Raw genomic sequence first — 22,347 nt, forward strand, 5'->3', positions numbered from 1 at the left:
AGATCAATGAACTGGATGCGGCCCACAGACCATTGGTTTGTAACCTGTGATATGATTATTTTAGGAAGTGAACTAAAATTCTGGCAGAGGTAAACAGTCACGGCCACAGCAACACTGCCCTGCACGTTTGCTGAGCTTGGAAAAGTCTGTGGAAACAAAGCACTCGGTGTCGAGGTCATTTTCTAGAGTGTGGAGAATGGCGGCATCAGAGCAGAGCTCTGGGGGACCTGCCTCTCTGATTGGGAGCAGGAATTCTGTGGGAGAAATCCCAGCACTTGCTTTCTGAGGGACACAGCCCACTGGGCCTTGTGGTGCTGGCACTTCTGAACGAGGTGGGTAGCTGCCCCCCTGGAGGAAGCCTCAGAGTGGTTCTCCTGCTAAGCGTACCATCCTGGCCCCCCATTCTCCTCCTGCTTCAGAAGTTACAGGAGTCCCTGCAAGGCTGCGAGGCGGTAAAGGCTCCACCCTGCAGCCTCCTGGTTTATGTGGCTTCGGGACTGGGTGACGATCAGAGGATTTAGGCCTTCGATATCTCTGCTTTCTTGATCTAGGGTCACCGCCTACGTAGCTCCACATTCCACAGCTGTGGCCATCTGTGCTTTACTGGAGGTGTTTCAAGGGTGTTCCAGGAGTGGGGTCACGTCCTGGCCTAGCCAGGACAGTTCAGATACTGCTTGAGTCCTCTGCCTAGTTTTAAGGTGTCAAATCATCACCCATCACTTTATTATAAAGTTGTTAAGAAACAAAGTCCATATGTTTTTGCATAGTTGTTGTATTCATTGATATATATGGACTGGAATAGATTGTATGTTTTGATCTGCACCATATCCAAATCTGTAATATACTATATGCCAATGTTCCATTGTAGTTGTATTCTATGGGATTAATTAAATACAAAAATACAGTGTAGTACTTTAGTGTAAAACTTTAAGTGCTTTTTAAGGAAACAGGCCCATCTTATTGGCTGGAATATATTCTGTTTGTTAACTATCTATTGGCTTAACCTCCCAGTGGGCAGAAAGGAAATTGCTTTTTTTTTTTTGAGGAAGATTAGCCTTGAGCTAACATCTGCCACCAGTTCTCCTCTTTTTTGCTGAGGAAGCCTGGCCCTGAGCTAACATCCGTGTCCATCTTCCTCTACTTTATATGTGGGACGCCTGCCACAGCATGGCTTGACAAGCAGTGCCGTGTCTGCACCCGGGATCCAAACCAGCAAACCCCGGGCCGCCAAAGCAGAAGGTGTGCACTTAACCACTGTGCCCAGGCCGGCCCAGGAAATTGCTTTTTTAAAAGAAGTATATTAACATTTTAATAATCATCAAGAAATTACTAAGTTTATTTGAGAGTGTTATTTATTTTGAAATACTTAATGATTATCCATGTCTGTTAATGCTTGTGTGAGCGAATGTTTGTACAGGACAGAGTGCTAACCACTATTAAGATTACATACATAAGCCCTTAAAGAGAATACATTTTTATCAGTTTAGATTCCTACTCAAAAAGTAGGTCTACTATTAATCATTTTTTCAGACGATAGCCATCTTTGTGGGCGTGTAAGTTGTTGGCTTCAATTTTAAAGATGCTTTCTAATATGTTTTTTCAAAGGCAAGTATTTGTAACCATTTTTTTTTTTTAAAGGCAACTTCTTCCCTTTAGCTCTGCCTCTTGTGTGTCCTAAAACAGCTTGTTTGTACAAGGATTCTTTCCTCCCCTCTCAGCCCTCCACCTTGCAAATGCCTGTAAGCTCCTATTTGGATGATAAAACTGATGAGGGTTTGCTTCTTTTTTTCCCAGCCAGTCAAAGAAGGGCACTCATCATCGCTCTGCTGGGAACGTCCTTGATTCCTACCAATGACATAGTGGAAAGAACAGAGATTTTGGAGAAGGCAGGCTTGTGTTTGAGTCATGTTTCTGCCATATGCCCATTCTCTGAGTTTCTTTTCTTATTTGTAAAGTGGAGATGATAATAGCTACCTTTCAGGGCGTAGTTGTTTAGTAAGTGATAGCTGACGATAATAGTGATAAAATTAATGGTACCTTTGGCCTTGGTAGCATCTGAGGTTCTGATGGCTGACAAAGCTGAGAGCTAGCAGCTCCTAGGAGCTTTGAAATACACGGAGCCCAAGCTCTTGACGCCTGAAACCTCTTTGTTCTTGTTGACCCTTGTTGCCTTTTCTTTCTTCTCATAAAAAGGCAATTGTATTGCCCTTATATTTTAAAGACTTGACATTAGGATTGAGAATGAATAAAACTGTTCTTTGAAGCCACTAGGAAAGCTCAAGTTAAGCCTTTGCGTGTTTCAGAATCTCTTTACTGACAATGATTAAATAGTCATCAAGTATTCGGAATGTGGTTAGCCCCTCAAATATTGAGGAATCATTCCTGGTAGGAAAGCTGTTATTTCTGTAGACACAAGCAGAGTTGATTACCTAAGGTCATTCCTATCATTAAATTCAGTGAATTCCGTTTTTTTTTCATTTCACCTAACAAATATTCAATAAATACCTGGTCTGTGCCTAGTCAGTTGTATACCCTTAAAGGACATGCTGAATTGGAATCTAAGAGTTCTAGGTCTTAGCCTGTCATTTAAATGAAAATCCTGAAGTCTTAAAGCTGTGCTGTCCGATAAGGTAGCTGTGACTAACTACTGGTGGCTGCTTAGCACTTGAGATGTGGTCAGTCCGAATTGAGATGTGCTGTAAGTGTGAAATACACACTGGATTTCAAGGACTTATTTTGAAAAACGTATGTAAAATAGCTTATCAATGATTTTTATATTGATTTTATGTTAAAGCAGTAAACAGTATTTTTGATATATTGGTTTAAATGAGATTAAAATTAATTTTACCTGTTTCTTTTTACTTTCTTAATGTGGCTACTAGAACATTTAAAATGATTTACATTATATTTTTATTGGACAGCGCTGCCTTAGAGCTTCAGTGACTTAGCAAGGTTGCTCATCTAGTTAGGACTCCAGTGGCTAGTGCAAATTATGGATTGCCTTACTGTGAAAATGGCAGGTAATGTTTGCTTTGATCAAAAGGGTGGATAATTCAAACCTTGTTTGAGAAAAAAATTAACATTAAGGACTTTGAAATAGTTTGCATTTTAAATTAAAGCCTAGATTGTTAATCTGGTAGAATCTCTTAGCATTTTGGATTTGGGGTATTTTAAAAGGGGCAAACTGTAAAAATATTCTCATTGATTCAGTGGCCTAACCCTATTTTCCTTTTTTTATAAGCATTCACAAATCACTCTACATAGGTGATCTCTGATACCCCCAAATTTTTATTGGGAGTTTGTGCAGGAGGAGGGGGGCAAGGTTCATCTAAAGGTTCATATATATATTTCTCTGTCTTACTAGCTAGATTGGTTTAGTATAGTAAACTTAATTCTTCATCATTTAACAAACACTTGAACAGGTACTAGGTGCAAATGCAGTGGTGAACAATGCATAGCCCCTAACAGAATTGCAGGCTTTCTGTTTGGTTTTATTTTGTTTTGACTTTTTATTTGGAAATAATTCCAAACTTACAGAAGTTGCAAGAATAAAAATAGTACAAAGAACATGGTATACCTTTTAACCAGATTCACCTGTTGTTAACATTTCTCCCTTTTTGCTTTGTAATTTGTTCCTTCCCTCTGTGTGCATGTGTGCATACACACATATATAGGATATGTATTTTTTCCTGAACAATTTGAGAGTAAGTTGCATATGTCATGCCCTTTACCCCTAAATGCTTCATTGCTTAATTCCTGAAAATAGGGATATTTTCATATATAACTACAGCAGTTATCAAGTCAGTAAACTTAGTAGATTCAATAAATTTAACATTGGTAGAATACTTTTCCTAATCTATCATCCACATTTCAATTTTATCAGTTGATCCATTTATTTTTTTAAATATTTTCTTCATTTAGTATAGGATCCAGTCTAGGATTTAGTTGTTATGGCTGTGTCTTCTTTAATCTGTAATATTTTTCTAGCCTTTGCCTTGTATGACGTTGGCAATTTGTGGTTTTGTTTTTTTTTTTTTTTGAGGAAGATTAGCCCTGAGCTAACATCTGCTGCCAATCCTCCTCTTTTTGCTGAGGAAGACTGGCCCTAAGCTAACATCCATGCCCATCTTCCTCTGCTTTATACATGGGATGCCTACCACAGCATGGCTTTAGCCAAACAGTGCCATGTCTGCACCTGGGATCTGAACCAGCAAACCCTGGGCTGCCGAGAAGTGAAACGTGCGAACTTAACCGCTGCACCACTGGGCCGGCCCCGACATTGGCAATTTTAAGATGACGTTCTCACTACCCTACTCCCTGCTTTTTTTTTTTTTTTAAAGATTGGCGTCTGAGCTAACAACTGTTGCCAATCTTTTTTTCTTTTTAATTGCTTTTTCTCCCCAAATCCCCCCAGTACATAGTTGTATATTTTAGTTGTGGGTCCTTCTAGTTGGTGGCATGTGGGACGCCGCCTCAACATGGCCTGATGAGCGGTGCCACGTCGGTGCCCAGGATCCAAACTGGCAAAACCCTGGAGCGTGCGAACTTAATCACTCGGCCACAGGGCCGGCCCCCTCCCTGCTTTTTTTTAATAATAGAACATTTCTCATTTTGGATTTATCTGTTTTCATGAGTAGTTTCAGGTTATGCATTTCTGGCTGGAATACCATATAATGATATATTCTTCTCAGGGTATCACATCAGGAGGTGTATGCTGTGCATCTGTCCCTCATTGGTGATGTTTTGATTACCTAGTCAAGAGACTGTTGGCTATATCCACTCTATAGTTAAATTTTTCCCCCTTGCAACTAATAAGCAATTCTTTGGGGAAACACTTTATTAATATATCCTACTCTTTATCCAGATTTCCCCCTAGATTTAGCATCCTTTGATGATTCTTGCTTGAAGTAGTCTGTACTGTGATGGCTGCAAAATGATGATTTTTCCAGCTCCAACACTCTCTGCACATTTACCAGCTGGATTCCACTGTAAGCAAAAGCCCTCCCTTCTCCATCTATGTATGTTTGTATTTAACTGTCTACTTATTATTGATGTGGACTCATGGGTTTCTCTTTTCTACAGGCCTATAATTCATTACTATTTTTAATTATTTTGGTGCTCAAATTGTCAGAGATTTAGCCAGCGGGAGCCTCTTCAAGCTGATTTCCAGGTTATTCTAACAAACAAGCTCCCACCTTTTTTTTTTTCCCCCCTGAGGAAGATTGGCCCTGAGCTAACATCTGTGCCAGTCTTCCTCTATTTTTGTATGTGGGTTGCCACCACACCATGGCTGTGGACAAGTGGTATAGGTCCATGCCCAGGAAGTGAACCCGGGCCACTGAAGTGGAGGACGCTGAACTTAAACACTTGGGCATGGGGCTGGCCCCTACATAACTCTTGACAGTCTTGGCTTAGAAAGAAGAGAGAGAGCTAGATGCCCAGTAAAAGTCAGCAGATTGCATGCAAAATGAAATTCCTTTCCTATAATGAAAGTCAAATTTCAGATTACATATTTATTTTTTAATTACATATGTAATTATAAACCAGCAGAAGTAATTCAATATTTTCCTTAAGCATTTTTTATTTTTAAAATATTCTCCATAGTTCTCTACATTGCCCCAAGTAATGGTGTAATTTAAGTTTTGGGGCCTATTTGCAAGAAATAAAAGATCTGGTGTGGGATGATACTCTCATATGTGTGTGGTTTAGACATGTATCTTATAATCATGGTTTCCGTGTATCCTATGAATATGCAGGTGTTTACTTCTCATTCTTAAAAATATTTGACTATCTAGTGAGTGAACACAGGAAAAATATTACGAGATTGTATGGTATACACTGTATGTTTTTTCCCTTTTAAAAATGGGAAATACAAGTTAAACAGTGGATCAGTTAATTGTCCCTTGATGCTACCAGTTGATTTATCATTTCATTATTACTTTACTACAGTCAAGTGTTGCTTAATCACGGGGATTTGTTCCGAGAAATGTGTCGTTAAGCGATTTTTTCGTTGTGCGAACATCATAGAGTGTACTTACAAAACGTAGATGGTACAGCCTACTATACACCTAGGCTATATGGTACTAATCTTACGGGACTAGCCTTGTATATGCAGTCTAGCGTTGACTGAAATGCTGTTAGACAGCACTTGACTGTAGTTGCCTTTATTTATATGGGTGCTTAATTTGACTAGTGCCAGTGAGATTTGAGGTCAGTTACCTCTAATCAAACTGTCCCCGCCAATCCCACCATCTTCGCACCTGTGCCAGTCGCACAGAACTAGGCGAAGGCCTAGCTAGGCAGGTCTGGCTGATAGTAGGCTACCAGCATCATCTTTGAAAACAAAAGATTCTCCATTTTCATTTTTCTTTGCCCAGTTGTTTCATTTAGACGTTGGGTTTCCTTTACCTGGACTTCAAATTTGAACCTTTTGGCTTCAAAGTATAGGGAGAATATAAGGCAAAGAGGACAAGTATGCCTTGCAGTGTTGTTATCAAGTCTTTCCTTATTTTATTATTTCAGACATTAAAATGATTCCTCTGCTTTAGAGGAGTGATGTGATAGCCTTTGGGAAACTGAATGATTATACACAAGGAGGATTTCTCAAGGCTAGAAAAATATGGTGGCCAAAGAATAATACTCTATTTTTAATCTAGCTGCTTGTGTTTTTTTAAACAGTAAAATGAAACTGAAGTTTTGGGGAATTTTTTTTTTGGCTTTTTTTTAAACCAGTGATTGGCTGTATTACATCAGAAGGGCTTTGGCTACATTTAATTTGTCAATTTTCCAACTTTGGAATTAGATATACTTATTTTAGTTCTCTCCATTTTAATATATTGATGATTTCTGTTTGAATAAAGTGAAATATGTAATTAAATTTAACCATACTTTAATTTCTTTTAATAGAAAATGATTGTAGCGTTGGAAGATCATTGCTATTGGAAGGCCGGTTAGCATCCATTTCCTGAGAGAAACTTGACCACCATTTGCTCTGGCATGGCGCAAAGCAGTCCACAGCTTGATATGCAGGTTCTCCATGACCTCCGACAACGTTTCCCTGAGATTCCAGAGGGTGTGGTGTCTCAGTGCATGTTACAGGTAGATTGCCCACCATTGATAGTGATATTAAGTTACAGTTTTCCTTATTAGAGCTGGCTTTGTGTCGTGCTGACTAGAACTCAGTTAAGTTTTCTTAGATATGTGGTGCGGGGGCAGCATTTAGAGCAGGATTTCTCAACCTTGGCACTGTCAACATCTTGGGCTGGATAATCTTTGTTGTTGGAGTCTGCCTTGTGCATTATAGGATGTTTCGCAGCATCCCTGGCCTCTACCCTCTAGATGCCAATAATATCCTTGCAGTTGTGACAACCAAAAATGTCTCCAGACATTGTCAAATGTCCCATGGGAGGCAAAATCTCCCCCATTGAGAACCACTGATTTAGAGAAAAGAGTAGAGGCATGCAGCAAAAAAAAAAAAAAAAAAAGGTTCTCCTCACATTTCCCTTCTTAAATTTTTTGGGTTGTCTCATCAGTTCCCAAATCCTTAGAATTGAATTTTGAATCTCAAATTTATCATTATAACTTCTTAGACTATGTTCTCTTGAACCTATTTTTCAAAGTTTGTAAAGTCCACTTCTTATTGTTTTTCTACTTGGTAAATGCTTACTAATGCCTAATTTGTAAGTGTAAGGCTACTTTCTTTAGTTTAATCATGTTCTTTTTGTCTTGTTGTCTTTTATTGAAATAAGTCTTTCATCTCTGATAGAACATGTCTTCCCAGTCAAGGGGCAACAGAGAAACAGGCCTAACACTCCCCCTGTTGAGTTTTGCATCATCCTTCACAGGATCTCAGTAGGTTTGGGGTTATAACATTTCCCTATTTGGTTGACTTTTGGGAGCAGCACTTCTGTCCTGCCCACTGGACTTCTCGCACACACGATCAGTTCAAACTCCGCCTTATGGCGCAATATGCAAACTGTACCTTACTGCAGCGTGAGCGGCTCAGGACACAGCCTAAGTCTATATACAGTTGAGGTTAATCAGAAATAGACTCACTGAACAGTGCTGGTAACAGAGCTGCTTCCTTTATTTGCAAGCCCTTCTACTAGGTCTAGACTTTTGGGCTTATGGGTTTTGTGCTATAGCTTGCTTTTGTTTTTTCTAACGCACATTCCCAGTCTGAATTTACACTCTTTATTTTAGCCCCATTTTGGTCTCTGGTAGAACAAAGGTACTTCCCACTGACATGAAACCAAACATGAGTGAGGCCTCTAGTTAAAACCACTTCCTAGCAGTCACCTTCCACACCTATCTTAGGACCGCACCTAGCTCTAACCTTGTTTTATTTTTAACTTAATTTTATTTAGCCCTTTATTACCTGTATTTTTTCATAGCTTAGTGTCTTCATCTCACTTAGTAAACTGAAGGAATGGAACTTTAAATTCAACTCTGAACATTTGTTGATAACTTACATTGTCCTAAGTCTTTTACTTTTTTTGTCCCTTTGGCATTAATAGAGTTTATTGGTAGGAAGACTTACCACCTACTGGCTCTGGAAAGTTTCTCTGTTGGCATGAAAATATGAGACTCAATAGTTTGCATTTCATATACAAGCCTTAAAGCCTCTCTCTGGTCTGTCATCCCTTGATTTAGGATCACTTTTTAGGAGTATGACGCTTATGTGCCTAAGTCCTTTCAAGAGTGTTCATATGTTCTTAAAAATTCTGACCCCTTACACGCCACAACTAGAAGGACCCACAACTAAGAATATACAACTATGTACCGGGGTACTTTGGGGAGAAAAAGGAAAAAAATAAAATTTAAAAAAAAAATTCTGACCTCTTTATCCAACTAAACAATTTTGATTTCTTTAACTATTCTTCATATTTACTGTTTGATAAATTTTTATCCAGTTTTTTTCTTTTAAGACATTTAGCAGGTCAGATATGACATTTGCATCTATTCTGGTGGTATTCTTTTGAAAATACTTCCATAAAGATAATACTTAAATATCTTGTATTTGTGGTTTTAATTTCTTTTTTAAAAAAAATTTACTCAACTTGTCACTGTAGACATGCATTTAAATTGGCTGACAAATCCAACTTTGTATCATTTCGAATTTGGATCCTTTTTGTGATGATACTGATTAGGCTACCTAATTCAGTGTAGAAAACATGAAATTTCCCGATCATTAATAAAAATGTCAAATAGTAAAGTGACCACGACTGCTTTAGTTTTCAAATAAAACTCTAGTTTTTGTTCTCCCCTTAATCCATAGGTTTATAAACAACTTGAAGGAGAGACTTTATTTTCACTTTTTATATATTTTTTTCTTTAGATAGCTGTCGGGGACATTTTCTAGTAGGCACTCAGTTTGAATCCTCCGGCTCCAAATTTGCTAAACCTAAAACGCTAGTATTCATTCCCTTTGAAATAACTTAAAGTTTCTCAATTATGATGACCTTCTCTCTAGTTCATAAATATACATAGATATGCACATACATATATTACTATATATTTATTTTAGGAAAAAGTACATTTTATGTAAAAATGAAACACTTCACTTCTGCTGAGAATCAAATAAGGTTAAACCTAAAACAGGACATACAATGCCACAATTTCAGAGTGGGGAGAGTGCTTGGGGTTCATCTACTCAAGTAATTTACAGATGAGGAAAGAGATCCTGGGAAGTTACATGGCTTGACAACAGGCGCTTAACTAGTTAACTGGAAAGCCAGTTCTAGATTCTTGGTCTCCTGACTCCCACTGTTCTTTCCACTATAACAGTAATTTCAAGAGAGAGGATGTCAGGCCAAAAGTACATTACTATACTGAAGCTTTAGGAAGTAGAAGAGATTCAGTCAAGCAAACCTTTGCAAAATGAATTCTCAGAAATTTAAACAATTGGCTGTATCAAACTCCATAGATAACTTTTATCCTTTTCCTTATATAAAGTTTTTGATACTAAAATTCAAATACTTTAAAAAATATTTTCTGAGCCATAGGAAAAAAACATAATTGTTGAAATATAAGAAAAATAATAATGAAAACTCAAAGTTTGGGCTTTCTCTTTCTTTCTTTTTAAATTTTTTTCATTTTTAAAAAAGTTTTTTTTAAAGATTTTTATTTTTCCTTCTCCCCAAAGCCCCCCAGTACATAGTTGTATATATTTTAGTTGTGGGTCCTTCTAGTTGTGGTACGTGGGACGCTGCCTCAGTGTGGCCTGATGAGTGGTGCTAGGTCCACACCCAGGATTCAAACCGGTGAACCCCTGGGCCGCTGAAGCAGAGCACGCAAAATTAACCACTCGGCCACAGGGCCAGCCCCTGGGCTTTTTCTTATCCTGTTTGAAAATCACGTTGATTGAGAGAGAGAAGCTTGATATTAAGCAAATTTGGAGCCGGAGGATTCAAACTGAGTGCCTACTAGAAGATGTCACTGACAGCTATCTAAAGAAAAAAAAATACAAAAAGCGAAAATAAAGTCTCTCCTTCAAGTTGTTTATAAACCTGTGGATTAAGGGGAGAACAAAAACTAGAGTTTTATTTGAAACTTAAAGCAGTCATGGTCACTTTACTACTTTACTAACCTAATTTTACTATTACTCTGAATTCTGTGTTTTAATGGAAAACCTACGTTATAACATCCTAAAATTAAAAAAGCGGGAACCTTTTATTAGTTTGACTACTGCTGATTGGAACATCTAAAATGTCAATTTACTATTACCATCTTTGCGTGTGTATATAAGTCAAAAAAATCAAATCTTTAAATGATTTTGCAAGTTTACCCAGCTACCTTTCAGTGGATAAAGTTTTGAGACTCTGGGAGCGTGAATGAATTTCGTTAAGGCAGTCAAGACTTGGTTTTTTGTGTTAAATTGCCATAGCTTTGGTAAAGTCATAGAACCATAGTTCAAAAAGTGGGCTTATTTTTTACTGATTTCTCTGTTTAGCTTAATTTTTCATAATGATACAGACAGTTGAAGTTATATAGTGATAACTTTGGTTAAAAGGAAAGTGAAGGCTGCTTTAGAATTTTTATTGTTTTGACTCTTCAGGAATTTCATTATAATTTTTTTTCTCCTTTTGTGGTCTTTTGAAAACTAAAACATCGTTATTTTCATGTTTATCAGTTTAAATATTAATGATGGATATTACTTATACTTGTATATTGCAGCAATTGTGGTGAATCCAAGATTAGCCCAACATTTTAATTTATTGAGATGCAACAAGTATAAAATGAGTCCTGGATTTGGAGTCAGAACAGTTGGGGTTGAGTCACAATGTTCATTAGTAGGTACTTTACGTTTCTGTAGCAGTAGCAGTAGTGGTAGTACTAGTCACGTGAGCTAAATGTCTGTACAATAATATGAAATGTTTGGAATCTCCTTTTCAGGATAGATGACCGTGAAGCTTTTTGTGCTTGAAGTAGTGTTCTCTAATTATTCTAGGACAATTGTATTTGCATAACTCTTTGGCAAAGCTTGACTTCCACTATTAGGGTGTGTTAATTTTGCCAATGTTACTTTTACCATTTTTCTCCCTTAGAATAACAACAATCTTGAAGCCTGTTGCCGAGCCCTTTCACAGGAGAGTAGCAAATACTTATATATGGAATACCATAGTCCAGATGACAACAGGATGAATAGAAATCGCCTTTTGCATATTAACCTGGGTATCCATTCTCCTGGTAGCTACCACCCAGGAGATGGAGCACAACTTAATGGTGGTCGAACACTGGTACATAGCTCAAGTGATGGACATATTGATCCACAGCATGCAGCAGGTAAACAGCTGATATGTTTAGTTCAGGAACCACACTCGGCTCCAGCTGTTGTGGCTGCTACTCCCAATTACAATCCTTTTTTTATGAATGAACAGAATAGAAGTGCAGCTACTCCTCCTTCACAGCCACCTCAACAGCCATCTTCCATGCAAACAGGAATGAATCCATCTGCTATGCAAGGGCCTTCACCACCACCGCCGCCACCTCCTTCATACATGCACATACCTCGGTATAGTACAAATCCAATTACTGTTACAGTATCCCAAAACCTACCCTCTGGACAGACTGTACCAAGAGCTTTACAAATTCTTCCACAAATTCCAAGCAATCTCTATGGGTCTCCTGGTTCTATTTACATTAGACAGACATCTCAGAGTTCACCAGGAAGACAAACTCCTCAGAGTGCGCCATGGCAGTCCTCACCGCAGGGCCCCGTGCCTCATTATGGCCAACGTCCTTTACCTGTTTATCCACATCAACAGAACTATCAGCCTTCTCAGTATTCTCCCAAACAACAGCAGATTCCTCAAGCTGCTTACCATTCACCACCTCCTTCTCAGTGTCCTTCACCCTTCAGCTCTCCACAGCATCAAGTGCAACCTTCCCAGTTGGGCCACCCAAGTTCTCATGTCTTTATGCCACCTAGTCCTTCAACTACTCCACCCCATCCATATCAACAAGGACCTCCTAGCTATCAGAAACAGGGAAGCCATTCGGTAGCCTATCTCCCATACACAACATCTAGCTTACCCAAAGGATCCATGAAGAAGATTGAAATTACAGTTGAACCTTCTCAGAGACCTGGGACAGCAATTAATAGGAGTCCTTCACCTATCAGTAATCAACCGTCTCCACGGAATCAGCATTCTCTGTACACAGCCACCACGCCACCTTCAAGTTCTCCTTCAAGAGGGATATCCGGTCAACCGAAACCTCCATTTAGTGTTAACCCTGTGTATATTACATATACACAGCCAACCGGACCTTCATGTGCTCCATCACCATCTCCTCGGGTGATACCAAACCCAACTACAGTTTTTAAAATTACAGTAGGCCGAGCAACGACTGAAAATCTTTTAAATTTAGTGGACCAAGAAGAGCGTTCTGCAGCCCCAGAACCTATCCAGCCCATTTCAGTGATACCGGGCTCTGGGGGAGAAAAGGGAAGCCATAGGTATCAGAGGAGTTCTAGTTCTGGATCAGATGACTATGCCTATACACAAGGTAATTTTCACCCTTTTATGAAATTTGATCTTTGTGGGGAGGCAGCAATCTCCTGTTCAAAACAAAATAGTTTAGTTTAATTAAATATTTAGTATTTATTAAATATTGGGCAATAGCATTACTATTAAGAATAGGGTTAGTGCTTCAGAGTCATCTATAGACTTTGTTTAAAATATGAAAATGTAGGGCCAGCTCCAGTGACCTAGTGGTTAAGTTTGGTGAGCTCCACTTCGGCAGCCCAGGTTTGGTTCCCGGGCATGGACCCACACCACGCGTCTGTCAGTGGCCATGCCATGACGGGAGCTCACATACAAAAGAGGAAGATTGGCAGTGGATGTTAGCTCAGGGTGAATCTTCCTCAGCAAAAAAAAAAAAAAAAGAAAGAAAAGAAAAAAGAAAATGTAGACATGATAATAGTGACGTAATAAGCCTTTGTTTTAGGAAGAACATTGGGAGAAAAATATAGACAAGTGAAGTTGATAGTGTCAAAAATACAAACTACAGAATGGGAAAAAGTATTCATAGAGGGTGGACTAGTGTTCACTAGGTGAAAGAATTTGAATCTTTTCTAAAGAAGATCTCCTCAAGGGTCTAATGATATTTATAAGTAATGTATATTTAAGAGAAGCGGGATTAGTAATGAAAAACATTGTTGGATTAGTTAATAGTGGGCCTAACTAAATGTAAAGGAGAATAGAGTATGTTAGAAGTCTATCTATTTCAAGATACCTGAGAATTTACCTTATATACCTTTCAGTATATAAGAAGGGAAGTAGTTATGATTGTAATTCACTATGTGTGGTATTGAGCCTGTTTAAAACACACACAGCTATAGTTAAAGAGATTCTTAGGGAAACTAGGGAAAGAGGGATGTAGAGGTGGTGTCATTTTGGCAGTAGTTACAAGAGCTAAATTAAAGCAGATATGGAGGGAGAGTAGTATTAGAAAGACATGAGAATAAATGCCAACTCAAATTGGATGACAGGGTTCCTTATGGGTATTTTATACGTTAGCAGTGCATATAAAAATTTCCTGGTCACTTGTTCATTGTTATTCTCTGCAATGACTTTATCTGTAATGCTATAGCCTTGCTGTTACATCAGCGAGCAAGGATGGAGAGGTTAGCAAAGCAATTGAAACTTGAGAAAGAGGAGCTAGAGCGGTTGAAGGCTGAAGTGAACGGTATGGAGCATGACTTGATGCAGAGACGGCTCAGAAGGGTCAGCTGCAGCACTGCAACCCCAACGGTAAGTGACCTGTTGGGATGTATGGATAGGAAGGTGGGCGCTTTGGCTGTCTAGGCCGCTTGTTTTTCCTTTAGGTTCTCTTCCTGGCAGAGTTTTGTTTCTGTTTTCTAAACAATAGATGAAGGACTTTGCCTTCAGTAGTTCTCAAATTTGATAATTTGACATAATTTGATGTTTTTTTTCACATGTATAAATTCCATAGGCTCATCAGAATTTTCAAATACTGACCATTACAATCAGGGTATAGCATCTCATTTACCATAAATTGCTTTCTGTCAAAATAGAAATGAAAAGTGCACTGTGACCACATATTTTGTAAATAGTTCTTATGTGTTCATTTATTCTTCTAAGCAAAAATATGTTATTTTTCTAAGTACATTAATTCAAACGAGTTAGAATGAGATCAGTTTGAATTTGGGGAAAGTGTTGACTCTAGACTATTTTAAGGCAGAGCAATTTTGTTGGGTGTGAATAGCTGTAGAAACTAAGACGACAGTATTGCCGGTGGTCCTAACAGGAACTGCTCTCATGAAAGGATTCAGATAATATCTATTTAACATGTTATTAATATTTATGAATTCTTAACATCGTAAACAAGTCTGAACATTTTGAAACCAGTCTTCTAAAATCTTGTGACGTCACAAGCTTTCTATGATCCAACATGTCATTTCACCTTTTCACATTCATTCATTCAACAAGCATATTTTTAGTTTATGAATGTGGTCCTATGCTAGGTACTTAGTGCATACCTGCTAGTGGGAGAAATAGATCCATCAACAGATAACTATACTACAGTGGTAAGTGCCATGTATGCTCACGGGTCATGAGAGAACTCATACATCAACTAGTTTCTGTATATACTTGACACACTTCTCCACTCTCTCACTCCACTCTCTCACATTATCCTCCAGTTGGAATGCCCTTCTAAAGCTCTGCATGTATAAATACTATCTGTTCTTCAGGGCTCGCCTTAACCTCTACTTTTTCCACAGAGCCATTCCTTATTTTTCTACCTTCTCTAAATGGAGAGTAATCTCTCAGAGTTTGCAAGTTTAGAGAAGTGGGCAGGTATGTCAGGCCTCTTGGAAGACAGCATGTCTGCAGCTCTGCCCTCATAGAGCAGTTTTTAACTGAGGTTTGTGGCTTCAAAGGAGATCTGTAAATACCTGAAATTATGTGCAGTTTCACATGTGTGTTGATATGGAAGCGGGTCTGTAGCTTTCATCTGATTTTTATAAGGTTATTAGGTTGAAGGGAAAAACAGTGAGGAACCAGTGCCCTCAGTGGTATAATATTGCTTATAGGTAGTGAGCAAAGGGGAAGGCAATTTAGAAGGGGAAAGAACAGGAGGTAACGAAGGCTTGAGGGCAAGACGGAGACTGACTTTAGGGAGGCAGTAAATACAGTTCTCACTTCAGCTGAGATTTCTGATGTCTTAACAAGTTAATGGGCATAGGTGGAGTGGGGCTTAGACCCTAAGCTTGAGGTGATTGAACTTGATTCTGCTGGTAATAGGGAACCAGTAGAAGTTTTTGAGGAGGAGATAATTGAGAAATAGGCATATTTAATATTTTAATGAAATTTTTTCTAATATTGTCTAAATTCCTAAGTATAGTCAATATTAAGAGTAAGAAGGGAGGGTTGTACTTAAAACACTTGGAAAATTACAAAGCTATCTTTAAGTGAAAGGTAGTATTAGTGTAAATCAAATTTCTGCCTCATTTTTTCCTCACTTGAAATCTTAACTGAACCCCCTGATTGGGGGCGATGCTGAAGAGCGTAACCTATGTGGGAATCCACCTATGGTTGTTGGGCACTTTGGAGCCCTTTAGGTACTTGTAGAGCATAAACAAATTCTTTGTAGCATGGAAGTCATTGTCTCTAAAATAGTCCTATAAGCTTTGTCTAGGAAGCTCTTGCTGTGTGATAATCCCTGCTCAATAAAGCCCTGTTGACTTTTTGTTGTTGGAAGTGGACAGCTGTCTAATGTAGTATAGGTTAGTGCTACTTCAAAACAACAGATTTTAGATGAGAGCTTATATTGATAAGACTTCCTTAGAAAAAGAGGGAAGTTGGTGAAACTGCTGCCCTGGGCTGTAACTTTATTTTTAACTTTTTATTGTAGAGCATTTCAAAGATATATAAAATAGGCAGAAAAGTATAGTGAACCCCCCCTCCCCCCACCATAGCCATCACCCAGCTTCAGAAATTGGTAGCTCATTTGGGTGATAATATTTGAGAGATGAGAAATTTGAGTGTGTGATTCCCATGTGTTTCTGCTGCCAGGCCTAAAGTAAAATGCAAGACTATTAGGAGTGCACGGCTGAGGGACAATTATATGTGGTGGTTAAGACAGTGAGCTTCCAATTCAGGTGTGAATTTGAAACCTACTTCTGCTACTTATGTGTCACTCATATCTTTGGATAAGTAACTTTCTCTGTGCTTGTTTTCTTATCTACAATATGTGTGAGTACCCATCTCATGGATTTTTGTTAGGATTAAATAAGATAATATACATTAAACAGTTTATACAATGCCCAACAAATAGTAAGTCTTCTTGTAAAATAAATGTTGAAAAATCTACTTGAGATATCTATATGTACACAAATCGGAAGCATTTTGCAAAACTTTGATTTCCTTTTAACTTTAGGACCATGTATAAGCATGAGAGTATATTATGTAGGAAATTAATCAAGAAATAAATATTTTGTTAGAATTTTTTTTTTCTTCATGGGCTCGTTTGAGGCACAATGACATAGTTGCAAGCTTCCATATAGGCTGTGGAGCCAGAATAGCTCTGGTACTTGCTGGCTATATCTAACTTCTCTGCATTTGATTTCCCTTATCTGTAAGAGGGCATTATAACAAGTACATTTTAATCTTGTCAAATAAAGAGACATTGTATGTAAAGTACCTTAAGTGGAGTAGGTGCTCAGTAAATGGCTATCCTTATCATTGTCCCACTCATGTAGGATTACGCAATAGAGAATTGACTTTTTTTACTTTCAAGTTTTCAAACTAATTTCTTATCAAGCAGTGTATAAAAAAATTGGTTAGAAATGTGTGTGCCTGGTGAGACTGGAAAGCACATTTGAGACCAGTTACATATGCAGTTGCAGAAACTTAGAGGGATTTAAAATAATCTTTCTAAGAAGGGCAGAAGTGCGAGATGCATGAGGGCCATCATTTTCTCAATCTGCTATTTGCAAAGCATTGTATTAGATGCTGTGGAAGATGTCATCTCTTAAAGAGATCTGTATGTGACACGATATGCATTTGTGTGTGTGAGAGAGAGAGAGAGAGAAGATAACGTAAGACAGTAAATCAGAAGTGCTGGCCAGCTCAGTGGCAGTGATATGAAGTAGTTTCAGAGTTCTGAGGTAGAAATGTTAGCTTTTTGCTAGTAGGGGTCAAAGATGAGACAGTTTCCTGGAGGAGGGGAATTTAAGTTATACCTTGCAGGGTAAATAAGATTTTAATAAGTAGAGAGCTGCCGACTACCCCTCCCCCAAGTCCGTCTCCCCGCCCCTCCCCCCCAATCCTGTTCTGATTTGATTTTCGGACTAACCCACAGCTTTGAGTCCCCAGCTGCACGATTGGGGCCAAGCCACCAAAGAATATCACTGGTCTTACCTTGGTCTCTGTGAGACAACTTCTTAAAGTGCTGAAACAGTTGACTTAATAAGGTATTTCTGGTCACCTTTTGAAAAAAGCTTAGAATTTTTTACTTTGAGATGTTAGATATAAACATCCTGGTATTTTACAAACAACTCTAAATTACACACAGCGAATCTTGAAACCCCTCCTCCATGAAAATACAGCATATTTTTTGACAAATGAAAGAGCTTTTTCCCCCCAAATTTAATCAGAAGCTATGAAAAGGGACATAGGAATCATCAAACTGTCAGTTTGGTGAGTTCCAGTGCTTCTACTGTCTTTGGAAGTGAGCCTGTTGACCGGAGCTGTTTTTGTTGTTGTTATAAGCAAATGTGCAGTAGCCTCTTGACTATAAAGTGTATTATAGTATTTCCATACTTAGTTACAGAGCTTTACTATTTGGGACCACCATGGCTGCAACATCCCCCCATCCCCAAAATAAAATAGGAAGGATCAGCTCCTTCAAGTAGTTGACTTCCCAGTATGATTCTACAAAGAAAACAGCTTCTTTCACAAATTCCTAGGAAGACAGCATCACTCTTTGAAACCCCTGAACAAGTGTTTAATCTTTACTATAAATGCTCAGGTATGTTTTAAACTCATTTGATATTGCCTGATAGACAAGCTGTAAACATGTAAACATTTTACATGTTAATGTCACATAAGGTTTGCCCATAGGAATGAGAAAAGAAAAGCAATCCCTAATATTTCTAAATGCCTTCTGTGTTCCTCTAGCATTTTAAGGGATTATGGCCCTTATTATATGCTGCCCGTTTTATCACTTATTGTAAACTTTTGATAGCTTTTAATTTACTGGGCATTCCCACCTATTCCGATGACACCTCCTAACACAGCATAAGATCTTGCGTTACTGTGAATTAAGATAGCCCTTTTTCCTCATTTTTCTTATTGTGAATTAAGATAGCCCCTTTTGCTCATTTTTCTCCACTCTTAATATATTTGGTTTTTAGCAGAATACATCTTTTTAACAGAAGAGGATTTTATTCTGTCTTCCTATCATAGCAGATATTTATCTTTTACTTTATATAGTTGAAATCACTTTAGTAACTGAGTTACCACCTGGCTGTGCTGAAGGCTTCATTACCCATGCTTCTGGAGTCTAAACCCTAACTTTATTTTTTACTATATATATATGTATATGTAAATAGTAAAGAAAGTCAGAATGTCAGGGGAAATAAAGGCTTCCAAAAAGCTGTATTTAACTGAAGAGTAGGGCTCTCTTCACATTTGTGTCTCATGTATGCCCTTCAAAGGCCTAGGGAGCAGGCTGGACTGGAAAGGTCGAGGCAGAAGGAAACACTGTTGGAGAAAGAATGGAATCCATTTCTTCCTGAAATTTTCATGTGCTACGTTAATTGCTTCCTTCGATCTAGGAAAAAAGACAAAAAGATTTCTTATATAAATTTATATAGAAGACTTCTGTGTAAGTTCTAGCTTTACCAATTACTAGCTTTTATAACTTTGGGAAAATCATATAACCTCATTGTGCCTTAGTTTCCTCATCTATAAATTGGGAGTGATATTAGTATTTACCTTGAAAGATTGTTTTAAGAGTGAGAGAATTCTGGTGAACACGGTGCCTGGCACTTAGTAAGCTCTAGTTAAAATTAGTACTGTTGTAATTTTTACCAGCCTGGACAAGACTAAAATCATGGACATTGCTTGTTTACAAGATTTATCCTTACAGTTTTCCCTTATCATGAAAACATAGACGTAAAGTATTCTCAGTGCTCTGTGATTAAAATGGGAGTATTTTGTGTGATAGAACACAGTCTAGTATTAGTCTGCCACATTTTATGCAGATTTTGTTTATATGTGGCCACACTGACGTCCCCATTATACCTGACTATTCCTTGAAAAACATAACATATAGGACTTCTTAAACATGCCCTCTTGTGGACTAAGGCCATATTCTTGATAATAACCAATCAGAACGATTAACATGAATAGCAGTTCTTAAATGTTGGGCTTGATAATGACTTTCCCACAATTGCTATTTTGGGTCCTTTCTTACTAGCCTGAGGAAATGACAAGATTGAGAAGCATGAACAGACAACTCCAGATAAATGTTGACTGTACACTGAAAGAAGTTGACCTCCTTCAATCTAGAGGTATAGACTTGATTATTTGGTAAACCATAAGTAATAGTGTGGTGTTTTAAGCTGCTTAAATAGCAATCATTTGGTTTTACAAGTTTAAGAGAGAGTTTTTATCCATTATAAGATTCCAGTCCTGGTAAAGAGATCCCTCCAACCCCATGGTCAAGAGATCAGATTTGAAGGATCAAAAAATAGTTTTACTTCGGCAATTTCATCATTAAGTTCTTATCATTAAGATTGTTCTATGTTGTTACTCTGCGTTTATCCTCTTTTAGTCATTTACTGTGAATATTTTATAAATTGACGGGTTTTAAATCTAAAACTTATTCGATTCATACTGTGTGATATTCATCTAAAGTATCTGTAAAAATAGGGATCCCAAATCAGAATATCAGATTTCTCAGTTTTAAAATAAATTCCATATGCCACTTTTTTATATTTTATCTATTGCATGAAAACATCCAACTCTATCTTAGAGGTTTTGTTTTATTGGATTTCTTACAGAAGTGAACTGCAGTAAGTAGAAGCTCTCTTAACTGACTTTCATTTACCCAGCTTACTAGGTTAGAGATGTTCTTCATTTCCTTTGTAAAATAGAAACTGACCGAGTCCACAGCCACTGCATCCTCCTGACTAGGAGGCTGTGTTCTGGCATGGCCATGTGCTTTTGCCCATCAGTTGGATTGTCTACTTAGCAATAGTCAGTTGTGCCTCTTCCCCAAACGTGTCTATGCCAATTACTGTACTTCTGTAATTTAATTTAATGTCTCTTAAACTGACATGAATGCAGGAGAAGCTTTTTCTATAAAAACCAAATGCTTTTTAAAGACTCAAAGGCAACTCACTAAGAAAAATAGGGACTGTGCATTAGATATGGGTGAAAACAACTGAAAAGGGTTAAGGAGGAAAATCATAAAAATCTCTCTCAGGATTCTATCCTCAAATTAAAGTATCTTTCTTATTCCATTCTAAAGAAATCAAAACAGGAAAGTACAGATCAGGGTTAAGCAAGTTAGCCTGCTGCCTGTTTTTGTAAATAAAGCTGTAGTGGAGCCTAGCCATGCCAGTTTGTTTGCCTATTGTCTGGGCCGCTTTTATGCTTCAGCAGCACAGTTGAGGGCTTGCAACAGAGGCTGCATTATAGGTCCACAAAGCCGAAAATGTTTGCTATCTGGCCCTTTACAGAAAAAGTTTGCCCACCCCCACTTTAGGTCATCATAGGTATAGTTTAGGTAAGAAAGACGATAAAGAACTTGAGTCAATAGACATAAAGGAAAGATCTTGGTCCAACATTAAAATATTGCTATGTTTATATATTTTGTTATATTAAAGTTGACATGTGATTTTTCTTAACAATTTTGTGTTTTAATCAGCCCCCCCCCCCACCATGGCAGCTAAGAGAGCTTCTACTGTACGTTAAGAGTATATAATAAAGTACCCCATTGCCATTTTTAGGCAAGACTAAACAGTAGAAGCAAGACAACCCGAAAAATAAGGAACTGTGTGAACAATAGGCAGAAGCAAATTTGAATGTGAAAGTTGAGCAACCTAGTCAGGTACCCTTAAAGTTATTTTCAGAAGCCTAGTCACTCTACTGCCTACTAGTTTTAAGCAATGAAAGAATTAGTATGCATAATGTGGGGGTTATACAAACTATGGCTACTATATTAGAAGATTTCATCAATTTTTTTTTTTTTTTTTTTTTTGCTGTGTGTTCTTTGAAGCAAAGAAAGAAACACTCAAACATTTGGTTAGGCTAATTATAGTAAGCCTTATGGGATCTAGAAATTAGAACATCAGCTGTAACTTAAGTAATTGAAGAAATATATATGCAGCATCTTAAAGTATAAAAAGACCCAATTAATATAGCATTGTGGCTTTCATGAGCCATCATAGGAATTATTTTCAGAACTATCTTAAAATAGCATATCCAAATGGATAAAAGCATTTGTAATAAATAGTTCCTGCCGGGGAAACCACTACTAAGGTTTTATAAGCGAAGAGCTGTGTTTTTGGTCTCCATTGGGCAGCGAAGAGCTCTTTTTGGTGCTTAAGCATTTCTAAATCTCCTTTCATAAAGGGTCCAAATATATCCATTTTATACTAAACTCTACTCTTTCGTGTTCTGGAAAAATTTTATTCTGAGTTTCCAATCTAAACTTTTAAAAAAGTGAGAGAAGGAACCTGGACATTTTTTGGGGAAATTTAGACTAGATGCAAATCAGTGAATGATTTGATGAAGAGCATCTTTATTGTTGGTTTTCTTTTGTTGGGAAAAAAATTAGGTCTAGAAATAAAGAGATCCAATATATTTG

At 37.8% G+C, this 22,347-nt stretch overlaps 1 protein-coding gene across 5 annotated transcripts in view; it reads left to right on the forward strand.

Annotated features, from left to right (window-relative positions):
• The window catches only part of TAB3 (TGF-beta activated kinase 1 (MAP3K7) binding protein 3), a 59,671-nt gene that overhangs the window by 21,433 nt on the left and 15,891 nt on the right, over nucleotides 1-22,347 (forward strand). For 3 of the 5 annotated variants that reach the window (XM_046673169.1, XM_046673171.1, XM_046673170.1), the window contains exons 5-9: nucleotides 4,865-4,988; nucleotides 6,907-7,098; nucleotides 11,547-13,008; nucleotides 14,095-14,255; nucleotides 19,951-20,044. In XM_046673169.1, the coding sequence (XP_046529125.1) occupies nucleotides 6,997-7,098; nucleotides 11,547-13,008; nucleotides 14,095-14,255; nucleotides 19,951-20,044 (1,819 nt within the window). In that variant the 5' untranslated portion in view covers nucleotides 4,865-4,988; nucleotides 6,907-6,996. The remainder of the gene's footprint in view (nucleotides 1-4,864; nucleotides 4,989-6,906; nucleotides 7,099-11,546; nucleotides 13,009-14,094; nucleotides 14,256-19,950; nucleotides 20,045-22,347) is intronic. The other 2 variants (XR_006890297.1, XR_006890298.1) reach the window with 1 other exon arrangement.

Source organism: Equus quagga, chromosome 10, assembly GCF_021613505.1.
Source record: "Equus quagga isolate Etosha38 chromosome 10, UCLA_HA_Equagga_1.0, whole genome shotgun sequence".
NCBI lineage: Eukaryota > Metazoa > Chordata > Mammalia > Perissodactyla > Equidae > Equus > Equus quagga.